Below are 12,064 nucleotides of genomic sequence, written 5' to 3' on the forward strand. Positions count from 1 at the left end.
TTTTTTTGTTCCAAAATGATAGTCCTGTGAAAAATCCCTGACAATTTCAATAGGGATATAGGGATTCTATACTGTGTATTGTGTATTTTGTTGTACAGTTATTTTATTTTCAACTTTAATTTATATATTTTATCTTATTCTTTCCCAGTTAAATTTACCCTTCATTCTAATTTGTGTTGTACAGTTATCTCATTTTTAACTTAATTTTTATATTTTATTTTATTTTATTCCTTCCTAGTTAAATTTACCCTTTTTAATTTTCATATTTATTTCCTATCTTATTCATAGCCTTTTCTTTTTTTTCTTTAGGTCACGAGCAGTTGTCTAAGCATTTCACTGCATATCGTACTGTGTATGACTGTGTATGTGACAAATAAATTTGAATTTGAATTTTGGATAAAGAGTGTAAATGACAACCAAGTGCTGTTAATCAGATGCATTTGCTTGAACTCCCTTATAAATCAGTTTGCTTGTGTGGAGCATTTAGGTATGTTAAACCAAACAACATATCGGCACAAACACCTCATACCAACTGGTGGAGTGATGATCTGTGCTTGTTTTGCAGCCACGGGAGCCTGGGCACCTTGCAGTCATTGAATCGACAATGAACTTCTCTGTCTACCAAAGTATTCTAGAGTTAAATGCGAGGCCATTGGTCTGACAGCTAAAGCGTGTCACAAATTGGGTCATGTGACAGAACAATGAGCCTAAACACATCAGCTAATCTGTAACAGAATGACTGAAAAAGAGTCAAGATGTTGCAATGGCCCAGTCAAAGTCCAAACTTCAACCTGATTGAGATGCTGTGGCAGGATTTTAACAGAGCTCAATGAAGTGAAGCAACTTTTTAAAAAAACAAACAAAACAAACAAACAAACAAACAAAAAACAGTGGGTCAGTATTCCTCCACAATATGAGATTCTGATAAAACAAAACAAAGCAGAAAGACTTCAAGTTATTGCTGCTACAGGTGGTTCTAGAAGCTACTGAATTATGAGGTGTGTATTAATAGATTTTGAGGTGCTGTAAGACATTTTTTGGGAACCCCGAAATTTGAATAACTTTTTTTAACCTTTAAAAAAAATGGAGGCTTTGAGACAGTGTGGTCACCCGAATGCCAATCACTCTCATATCTTTTGGACGTGTACACAATTGACCTCATTTTGGACAGTATATCCAAGTTAACAGATGACATCATGTCCTATGCATCCCTAAGGATCCCAGGCTCTTCCTACTGGGTTTGCTACCCAGAGATTTGATTCTAAAAAAGGAAAGATATATTTTTTAAATCCCGTTGATCGCATCTGAAAAGGCCATAAGAAGGAAATTCCTTAAGAAGGATCCTTCCTGAGTAGAGCAAGTGCTAGAGATTATAGAGGAAATACATCTGATGGAGAGACTGACTTTCTTTCTACGACTTAAATGTCATCTTTTTCAACAGCTTGGACTAAACGGCATAAATATAAGCAAAGGCTTGAAGATTCTGTCACTTAATTCATGATGCTTGGAACAGTGCCCCAATTTGTTCCCCTTTTATTTTTGTCTTTTATTGTTGTTTTTGTTATATTCTTGTCACAATGAAAATTCAAAATAAAAAGTTGCAAAAAAAACCCCTGAGGCTTTGAAAACGAATACAATTAATCGACATTATGAACTAACCCAGCGGTTCCCAACCTTTTTTGCGCCACGATCCGGTTTATGCCCGACAATATTTTCACGGACCGGCCTTTAAGGTGTCGCAGATAAATACAACAAAATAAAACTAGTACCAGTACCGAAAAAAGAAAATTTATTCATAACACACGTGAAAAGACCCAGGAAAACCGAGTAAACGATAAAAACGATAACAAAATAACGCTGAAAACCGATAAAAACCCTGAAAACTATACATTTCACACCTGAGCCTCAACTCTCGCGGCCTGGTACCAAACGACTCACGGACCGGTACCGGTCTGAGGCCCGGGGGTTGGGGACCGCTGATCTAATCCACCCATCCATTCAGCCTAGCTTCTGCTTATCCAAATTCAGGCTGTGGTGGCAGCAGGTTATGCAGGGCCCTTCTTCCCAACAACACTTTCCACTTCCACCTGGGGATTCTGAGGCATTCCCAGGTCTGAAGACAAGAAATGCATGCAACAAATTTGAGGTCTACTCCAGGGTCTCCTTCTAGTTGAGTATGCCTGGAAACCATCCAATTGGAAGCCCCCATGAGGCATCCTCACCAGATGTATAAGCCAACTCAATGGAGCCAGTTATAATTTATAATAATTATAAAAATAAATACCATATAAGTAATAATAATGTTTGCTAAATAATTGTTTGCCTTTTCAAAGCTTTCATGAGATATTGCAAAAAAAAAAGAAGCAAATATTTGTAAAGACTGACCAGATAAAAGTCTGCAGGTTACAGTAATTCAGTATCAACTTTGTCCTAATACTAGATTGAGTTATAGTTATAGTGATACATGGGTGTGTTGTGTTCAGAAACGCAAGGATTAGCATTTAGGAATCGTTATTGTAAGACCTGTGAAGAGTCAGCGTAATAAAAATAATATCAGCCCTGTCAGACTGGTGAATTAAGATTCTTCATTGTCAGTTTAATTTATTTATACAGGTTTTTTTTAATGTAAATTCGGTGAAAAGGTGGTGAGGTCACGTGTCTGCGATTCGTTTTAAAGCAGCTTGTAGAGATTTCTTCAGGAAGGTCTCATTTAACATCAGGCAGCTGGACAAGGAGTGTTTGTGTGCAGCAGTCACCTGGAAATGCAATCATTTATACGCAGAAGGTTATCACACACCATTTCATCCACTGTACAGACGTTATCTGTGATCCCAATCTGCATACTTACATCGGTGCTGTATTTGGTGAGTACTGTGAGCATCATTTTTGCAAACTTCACAGACTTTGTGAAACGAGGAGCCTGACTGACGAGCTGTTCTGTGAACTGTGTGAAAAGTTCTTCATTCAAGACAGGCTGTTGGGGGGGGAACAGGCAAAACAGGTGGCTCAGTGGCAGTGAGTATTATGACTAACAGCTCTTGCAGCTCTTTCCCATGAATAATCATCTGGATTACCTTTGAGTCTAGCAAGCTGTGGATAATAGACAGCACTGCCTCACTCCATGCAATCTTCAATGTCATTCTTTAAAAACAAAACAGAAAAAAGCAGGAGTGTTAGTCATTTACTACTAACCATGTGTCCGTTATTATGTGAAGCTTCTTTGTCGCAGCAGTTACAAGTGAAAACAGAACGTAACTTTATACTTACTGAACCACCAGCAGTCTGTAGTGAGAATCCAGGCAGCTTTCTATCAGTCTGCTTAGCAGCTCAGCCTGTGGAGGCCCTGAAAACAAAACAAAGTTCAAAAGGATTTATTCATGCTGGGAGCAAAGCCTGAGTAAAAGGAGCTCTATCACATCAAAGCATCTGTCCTGTTAATGTGTAGTTAAACCAGGGCTCTGAATCCATGCCTGCTCTGCTGCTCTGTAACTCTCCGATTTCCCTGAAGCAATCAGTGCACATACACGCTCACCAGCTATGTCATGAGGTACATCTTTTCAACTGCTTGTTAGCATTATCAATCAGTATGAGCAATTGTACCGTAGAGAGATGAACACATGACCTGCTGAAGTTATAACTGAGCATCGGAGTGAAGAAGAAAGGTTATTTTAGTGACTTTGAACGTGACATGGTAGTTGGTGCGAGCTGGGCTGGTCTGAGTATTTCAGAATCTGTTGATCCACTGAAACAGCTGAAATCTTAGGAGAATGGACAGACTGCTTCAAGCTGGGCACCGCAACAGTAATGTAAATAACCACTAATTGCAACCAAGGTATGCAGAAGAGCATCTCTGAATGCACACCGCGATGAACTTTGAAGCAGATGGGCTACAGCAGCAGAAGACCACACCGGGTGTCACTCCTGTCAGTAATCCCCAAAAGTTGATTCTGTTCATCTGGACGTAGCGTTTTGTGGGAGAAACGTTTCGTCACTCATCCAAGTGACTTCTTCAGTCTCAGCTGACTGCAGGTTTCCCCAAATCTTATAAACAGGACATTTGCTGTCAGTAATAACAGGAAATGGGCTCAACAACACTGGACAATAGGAGATTGGGAAAAATGTTGCCTGGTCTGATGAGTCTCGATTTCTGCTGCAACATTCAGATGGTAGGGGGAGAATTAGGTGTAAACAACATGAAAACACGCATCCATGCTGTCTCGTATCAACTGGTCAGGCTGGTGGAGATGGTGCAGTGATGCACTTTGCAGAAAAACTGATTGACATGTTGCATCACAGTATTAAGAAAAGTGCAGGACATATTTATCACTTTTGCACATGTCACACTGCTTTAACTGAGTGCTTGTAAACACCAGACCTTATTAAATCACATACCATGTTAGCATCTGACCAAGATCACAAACCCGCGTGAAGGACATCACTAAGTCATTTCTGTAGTCACTTTCAGTGAAGCGTTTTCCTTTCATCTCACCTATGTTCTCTTTCTCTAGTACTGGTCCGATTAGAGCCTGGCACACTGGTCTGGGATAGCGGCTACACAGTGATGTCACTGCAGTAACCAGACACCTGGAGGCCGGCTCTGACAGCGACAGCACCTGTAAGGTGAAACAATATTCTGTCAAGATCAAACACAGCAACACATGTTGCTTATTTTTCATATTCGGTGTTATACCTTCTCCAGCAGAAGGCTCTTGATGAGCGTTGCAGCAGTGCTGTAGCTGAGGTCAGGAGAGAGCGCCAAAACACTGCTGCACAGTTTAGGCAGCGCCTGGTCAGGTAAGCCTGGCAAATTCAGCATGTTGCATAACACCTCCACCTAAACAGGGCAGGTAAGGACCTGGGTTCAGTCCAATCACAGCTGCAGATTATACATAAAATATTGATATATTCTCTGGAGCCCAACAGAGACTCGTGTCAGTCCTATATTAAATATCTTTTATTCCTCCTATAAATATGATCTTGTTTATAGGAGTGTGTGCTTAAGATTCACCCTCAGCTCAGCCGGAAGGATTTTAAATAGTATAACAGATTGAAAAGATTGCCCTACACCTTCATTCTTTTTTAATGAACAGCAGGGGGCGACTCTTCTGGTTGCAAAAAGCAACTCTGGTTTCATGGAAATGTGTGAAAACAGCTCTTTTGCACTTTAATCGACAGTTTCAGATCTTATTGAATAGTTTTATTTTGTAATTTAAGTCAAATCCACTCGTTTTCAAAGTAAAAGCGCAGGTTAAATTATTGAGGACATACTTGGTTTGAGTCACAGTTGTTCAGCACTTTGAACACATCTGTGGAGCTCTGGTCCCACTGAAACACACAAAGAGAATGACAGTGAGATTAAATGTCACTTACTGTCTGCACTGAATGAGCTAGAAGAAAATAAAATCTTCTTACCTCCGTCTGACTCTCCAACAACTCTTTTATCTGAGGAATACAGACCTAAATAAACACAAAAACAGTAAATCCGCTCATCGTTTTACAACTTCTGCTTCTCTAAGGACAAAACAAACATTGAAATTGGCAGAAAGATTTCAGTGTGGAGAAGGTACCCTTCTTTGTATAGTGGTTTTTACCTTTATCTGTTCAGGCAGGCCATCACACGAACTGTCTGAGGCTGGAGTTTCTGCTGCAGCATCACTTTCTGGCGCTCCCGGCATTTCCTTGTTAACTCTCAGTTCTTCAGCTGTGACACACTCATTATCATCCATCTTTATCCGTTTACTCTGTGATCCCGTTTCTTCACCATCAGACCCCACGCTGACAAAACTGCCCTTTCTCTTCCTCTGTGTCACCAGCTCAGATAAATCAGATGTACTCTGGGATTCAAATTCTGCCGTTTGACCACTGAAGCACTTGGTCCATCCTCCAGTTTCAGCAGATCCGATCAAACCCTGGGAGAGCTCCTTTAGTCTTTGGTTGCACGGTGTGGTGTACAGAGGCACCTCACGGTGGGTTTCCAGGTCTCTTTCGAGTTGTCTGCACAGAGCAGTCACCCACGGGTTTGGACGAGAGTCCTGGCTGAGACATTTGATCAGATGGAGTACAGCAGTCCGAGGAAGAACAGAGTGCACCAGGTGGATGAATGACAGCAGGTTTTGTTTAAATAAAGGTGGAAACAGGCAGACTAGGGGTTTACTAGAAGAGGTAAGGAAAAACCAAAGAAACCGTCAGCTGGTCTCTGAAGTTGTGTAGACAAAGAAAAAGTTCATGTTTAAGAAAAAAGCAGGAGTTAGAAAAAAACATAAAACTGATTTGTGACTATCAGTATTTATGACACTTTTTTTCACAAATCTAAATCATTTTGGGGGAGATTTATGCTTGCTAAATACTGATTAAAGGGACTTCTTAGAAAGGAATTTTGTGAATTTTTCTTAATCAGACTGCAATAAAACCAAGGTAATGTGGCAAAGGACCCCAGATCTAAAACAAAAGAGGTAAGGAAACACTGATTTGATCTTCACCCATGTGTGTGTGTTTACCCTAGAATATCTATGTGAATACTAAACTAACTCTACACCGGAGCATTTACGTTCAGTCTAAACGCACACAGCCTGTGGGACTGATGACTTAAGGAGGCAGAGATCCCCACCTTATAATTTAACTTTTTTTTCCTGTGTACTTTACTCACACGGTTAGAAACTCAGTGTCAGCTATTTCGTCTCTGCACAGTGTTTCTATGAAGCCACACAGTGAGCTCTCGGGGTTAGCCCGTTGCTGCCTGCGGAAGACGCCCAGCGCTCTCGAGGCCCCGGAGGTTCCGGACATCAGTGACCGAAGCAGAAGCCTCGACTGCCCGTCAAATCCGCTAAGAAACATGCCGGAGTTCAAACAGCTGTGTGCCCCATCTCCGGGTTTGTCCTTGCCGTCTCTCCCAGACACCTGTGGCTCCATCCCAACCTCACTATACCGCCACTGCTGTTTACATTTCTTCTTCGACACCGGTAAAGGGCTAGATGAGTTCAATATCGCCACCTAGTGGTTAGATGTGCCATTCAATCAGCTCACTGGCGACACAGCACGATTTATCCGGCGGCGCATACTAGTCAAACAAAAGCCAGAAATTCCTGAATAGAACGAGCATCCTGAGGCAACCGAAGCGAGATTGCCATCATGTCTCAGTCGTTTCCACTTTAAGTCTCTTTGGAGACCACAGTGGAGCCACTCAACAGCATAGATAAATACCTTAAAAAAAAAAAAAAAAAAGTTTGACTCGTCCAACTAGCCCATATTTAATTACTTAAAAAGAAATAAAGAAAAGAAAATCCATTACGGGAATTCATTGAATTGTGTGATTTAGGCCCATTCTGCCCCCCAGGCCATGTGGCCATACCATTCAGGGAAATACCCTGAATAGCACAAAGCATCAATGAAGAAAACACTTTAGTGAGACAAAGTGAATCAATGTTTTATTTTTTGTGTACAGGTACAATTTGGTTAAAAAAAATAGACATAAAATCATTTGTTCTTGCCAAAACTGGGAAGTGTGTGACAACTAATCATTTTTATACAGATATCAGACATAGGTACAGTACACTTTTTTTTAACCCTTGGGCAATTAAAACTACCATCTACACAACACTTTAAAAATATCTAAATGGCCCAAGCTACTAGGGAAATCTCTACATTGGCACGCTCAGAAGTTGGAAGAGAAGCTGACAGTTGGCTAGACACTTAACACACAACAGCTGTAATATTTTTAAAAAAAAAAATTATAAACCCCAACTAGAAACAAAGGTGTCTTACGCTGAGACCACTAGCCATGAGTTCTGGAGTGTGCACAGACTTGGAGACAGGTTCCTGTCTGGATTTAGGAGTCCTTTAAGTGAGATGTACTTTCCACTCAATGATCCTGAGTCAAAGCTGCTCGTAGGCTGTTTCAGTAATTTCATGAAGACACAGGTGGTTTTTAAAAAGGAAAGAAAAAAAAAAGGCAGCAGCCATGCATTTTCCAGGGACCAATGATGGTTATAGACCCCATTCAGTGGTTTCAAACACTGACAAAAAAGAGAAAAAAAAAAAAAAAAAAAAAAAGGGGGGGGGGGGGAGATGAGCACTCAAACCACACTGTTTTAGTAAGGTAAAAAAGTAAATTCAAGGTCGTCATCATCATCACCAAGAAGGGTCATGGCTATGAAGAAACTAATTAGATCCACTCCATCATCTTCATCCTCAAAGTCATCTTCTCCAAAATGCTGCAAAGACAAAGAGAGTGAGGGGAGAGTAAATACAACCTTATCTTAGACACACTAAGAGGGAGGAGAATGTAAAACACTCACTGATCACCATGTAGTTACCAGAAAGGACGCGTTGTGTCGACTTTTGTCATGTCTGTAAAGGCACTCGCTTTTGAAGGGGCAGCATTGGTATCGAGAGTAGTAGGTGCAGGATTTCTTACTGGAATCAAACAAGAGGCAGCAGGGAGGGGTCAGCTAAATGTTTATACTGGCTTGAAATGACAATTTTAAAATCTACATCACAATATTTTTTTTTTTTTAAGTGAAATATGCACAGGGCTATGAGCAGTATATGCATATTTAATTTGTTTTGCATCAGCATTATAGATCCCCTTTTCCATTAATACCTAGAGGTTTCCCTTTGCTAAATTTTTCCCAAAGATTTTCTGTCATTACTTCTCTTCACACTGATTTCTGTTGCTTTTGCATAAATTTGATTCTAAATGCCATGTTGTAAAAATCTGTGCTGAATAATAATAATAATAATAATAATAATAATAATGGATTGGATTTATATAGCGCTTTTCAAGGCACCCAAAGCGCTTTACAATTCCACTATTTATTCACCCTCGCATTCACACACTGGTGGAGGCAAGCTACGGGTGTAGCCACAGCTGCCCTGGGGCAGACTGACAGAAGCGAGGCTGCCATATTGCACCATCGGCCCCTCTGGCCAACACACATTCACTCTGTAGCTCCCATTGCTAATTAGTTAGCAATGCTACACACCTGTGTTTCTCTGAATGTTTCAGCACTCTTCCATAGAGATGACATCTGCTCCAGAGGGACTGTTAATATCAGAATGACCTATGACCTAATGAAAACCGGTGAACTGTGCCGAGTACGTACTAATGGTAAAGGGACTTAAAGGCGCAATAAGCAAAAACAAAAGCGAGTTTTTCAATATGTGGTATGAATCTTTGCCTAATTTGTAGGTTGGGTCCATTTAACAGCTATGGATTTTTGTATCTCTTTATAGCTTAATGCTGAATGGGAGATCTGGAGCAGCCCAAGAGATTCAATTTATTGGGAGAAGTATATTTAAAAAACAAAAAAAACCCAACCTTTAGAAAGCAACTTTGGACCAAGTTACCATGGCCTAACCAAACGATTTAGATGAGTAGTTTAATTCAGGAACCTTAATCTACAGCAAGAGTCACTATTATTTTTTTAATCTATAGTAAGAAATCTGAAGAAAAGGCTGGACTATTGAAACTAACATCCACACAACATACCCAGGAGGACAGACTCAAAGGATTTTCTAAACTCTGCAGACATGAGATCTATTCCTCACCTGAATTTTCGCTTAAACTCAGTAATTAGATCTTCCTTTTCTTGTCCTTCAACCCAGTATTTGTGCGGCACATAAAAGGCAGACCTCATGCGGCACTGTGGGCAGCGTCTGAGAAGAGGAAAAAGTCAATCAGAATCACTTCAAGCCCTCTGGTTTTGTCACACCCTGCTGCCTCCTCTTAAATATTACAAACCTACTTTATCACATCCAGGCCGAGGTCTTTGGTCTTCCTCCAGGTCATTATGCATTGTAAACAGAAGGAGTGATTGCAGTTGGGCAAGATGCCAAAGACACCGCTTTTCGGATCAGTCTTTTCATACACTTTGTCCATGCAGATCCCACAGGTCACATCTTTGCTCCTGAGGAAGGCCTCAGTTTCCTCCTCCCTTCCCTGAGAACCAGAGGCTGCAGCGGCAGCCCCATTCTCTGGGGTTTCAGATGCGGAGATCTCCTGAACATTAATAGAAGGCTTTGGGTTCAGCCAAGTTCTCCTGCTGAATGAGCATGCTTAAGATAACCCAGTCAAATTAAATGCAAACCTCATGTCTTCTATCGCAGGCACCTGCTTCAGCAGCTTCTGAGCTTTGAGATGATCCCAGACCAGATTCTGCAGAGGAAAAGGAAATTAGTTAGATCAACTTCTACGTTCAGTTCCATCTACAAAATCATGCAATACCTTCTGACTGCTCCTCAGCGATATTTGCTGGCAGGTGCCCAGTGTCGCATTGAGGGCTTGAGGTATCAGCTGCCAACTCTGATCTGCTGCACTCTTGTTCAGATGTCACCTCAGCTTGCAGAACTGCAGGTTCTGACCCTCGCCTATCAGGTGACGCGTGAGCCACACTGGAGGAGGAGACCGTAGGAACTGAAGCCCTTCTTCCTGCAACAGTTGTGCCAGCTTCAGACTGAAGAACATGGAAAAACCTAGCAGAGAAAAAAAATATAAGGGATTAAATGATGGATTTTCTTAAATAAACAGGTGGTGGTGGTGGGGGGGGAGGCAGCTTACCTGCAGCGCTCACCATACCAGCATCCACCTTTCTGATAATACCGACATATTTGGGATGCGTGTATGGCTGGCCATTCATGACGATAATTGCATCTTGAACCAAATCTGCAAGAGCCATTTATGAAACGCCTGCAATGAAGTGAAAACCACAAATCGCACAGTAAATTTCTGCCACAAACTTTTTTTTAAAGCAGCAAGATTGGTTTTACATGCCGCTCCACTGATTTGAACTATGATGACTGCTAGTGTTTATGGGGTTATTTAGAATTCAAGCTCATAACGATAAGCCGCTGGTATTTTATTCTTTATAAGTAAGATGCTCAGATTTTCATTGAGTGTAACCAGAAAGTATAGGATTGGGAGTGGATCAGACAGCTCAGGCTGAGGTGTTTGGAGACAAAGTTTGAGAAGCAAGGATGAGATGGTTTGGACATGTGGAGAGGAAGAATAGTGGATATTGGTGCCAGGCAGGAGGAAAACCACAGAGAAACATGAATGGGGTGAAGAAGGATATGGAGCTTGTTGGTGTGATCCTAGGGACAGGGTGAAATGGAGTGAGCTGCTCTGGCCAAGCCTAAAGGAAGAAGCTGAAAAGAGTAGTCGAGCCGTTTTTATAGTTTAGTAAATTCTTATAGGTGGGAGAGAGACTGAAAGCCCTGCCTAACATTAACCAATTTTATTTTTTATTTTATTTTATTTTTGACGTAATCAAAATAAAAATAATCTGACTTGAGCCTCAACTGCAGAACACATAACAAAGTAAAGAGCGAACATTTTATACGTTGAAACAACATCGGTACTGTATATGCACATCATTAAACAGCTTCAAAAACTGTATTTGTCAGTAATAATCATCTTCTACTGACGCGTTTCTGGATTAACTGACGGAGAAGGGCCAAATCCGACACAGAAGTGCGGTCGTAAATCCCACTTACCAACAGCCACTAACTCAGTTAGCTCAAGTTTTGGCTAACATGTCAACATTATATTTAGTCACCTAGCAACACAAAAATTGTACGAATGTACTCACACAGCAACATGGTCTACCACACTTTCTTCCTAAGTTGATGTAATGAAAAGTCACTATTTCACTTAAACGCGTATATTTGAACGTCACACAAAGGCATTTAAACTCAGACAAGCTATTTCTCAGTGCTCGGTCCACACTTTCCTCATTTCTAACCTACTCTGTGGGACTGAGGGGCTGCTTACCGACAAATGTTTCCACTACGAGCCGAGTCCATCCTCCGTGTGTTTTGAACGAGCCGCCGCCAAGCCTTCACCATCCACGTTATCTAAATAGTTGACAGCTGGTTCCTCTTACCAATTAACCTGGCAACGAACCAATAGAAACGTGACGCTGACGTCAGCACGTTACGCACTCCATTCAGAGAGTTTATTGAAGGACGCCAATCACAGCAGGGAGCAACTTGAAAGAGTTGTATGATCCACCTCATGATAAAAAATTCCAACAAAAATAAAAATAAAACAAAAATAAACCGAGAAAAT

The 12,064-nt window shown here is 41.1% G+C and overlaps 2 protein-coding genes across 3 annotated transcripts; both read right to left on the bottom strand.

Annotated features, from left to right (window-relative positions):
• Window positions 1-128: 128 nt before the first annotated feature.
• On the bottom strand, window positions 129-6,989 carry fance (FA complementation group E). The gene is made up of 10 exons (XM_085146282.1): window positions 6,647-6,989; window positions 5,592-6,153; window positions 5,413-5,457; window positions 5,269-5,325; window positions 4,691-4,834; window positions 4,490-4,613; window positions 3,268-3,343; window positions 3,075-3,141; window positions 2,849-2,974; window positions 129-2,756 (listed from the first exon to the last, which is right to left on the bottom strand). The coding sequence occupies exons 1-10, from the start codon at window positions 6,907-6,909 to the stop codon at window positions 2,652-2,654; spliced, it is 1,569 nt and encodes a 522-aa protein (XP_085002408.1). The 5' UTR covers window positions 6,910-6,989; the 3' UTR covers window positions 129-2,651.
• Window positions 6,990-7,397: 408 nt separating this feature from the next.
• mkrn4 (makorin, ring finger protein, 4) lies at window positions 7,398-11,955 on the bottom strand. Of its 2 annotated transcripts, none has more exons than XM_085145866.1 (8): window positions 11,768-11,955; window positions 10,556-10,684; window positions 10,223-10,470; window positions 10,086-10,153; window positions 9,744-9,997; window positions 9,547-9,654; window positions 8,313-8,412; window positions 7,398-8,210 (listed from the first exon to the last, which is right to left on the bottom strand). In XM_085145866.1, the coding sequence occupies exons 1-8, from the start codon at window positions 11,839-11,841 to the stop codon at window positions 8,088-8,090; spliced, it is 1,104 nt and encodes a 367-aa protein (XP_085001992.1). In that variant the 5' UTR covers window positions 11,842-11,955; the 3' UTR covers window positions 7,398-8,087. The 2 variants fall into 2 exon arrangements, with proteins under 2 accessions (XP_085001992.1, XP_085001993.1); XM_085145867.1 differs by having other exon boundaries at window positions 8,095-8,210; window positions 8,295-8,412.
• Between the last annotated feature and the right edge of the window lie 109 nt (window positions 11,956-12,064).

The sequence above is a fragment of the Neolamprologus multifasciatus genome, chromosome 20 (assembly GCF_963576455.1).
Source record: "Neolamprologus multifasciatus chromosome 20, fNeoMul1.2, whole genome shotgun sequence".
NCBI classification, from domain to species: Eukaryota; Metazoa; Chordata; class Actinopteri; order Cichliformes; family Cichlidae; genus Neolamprologus; species Neolamprologus multifasciatus.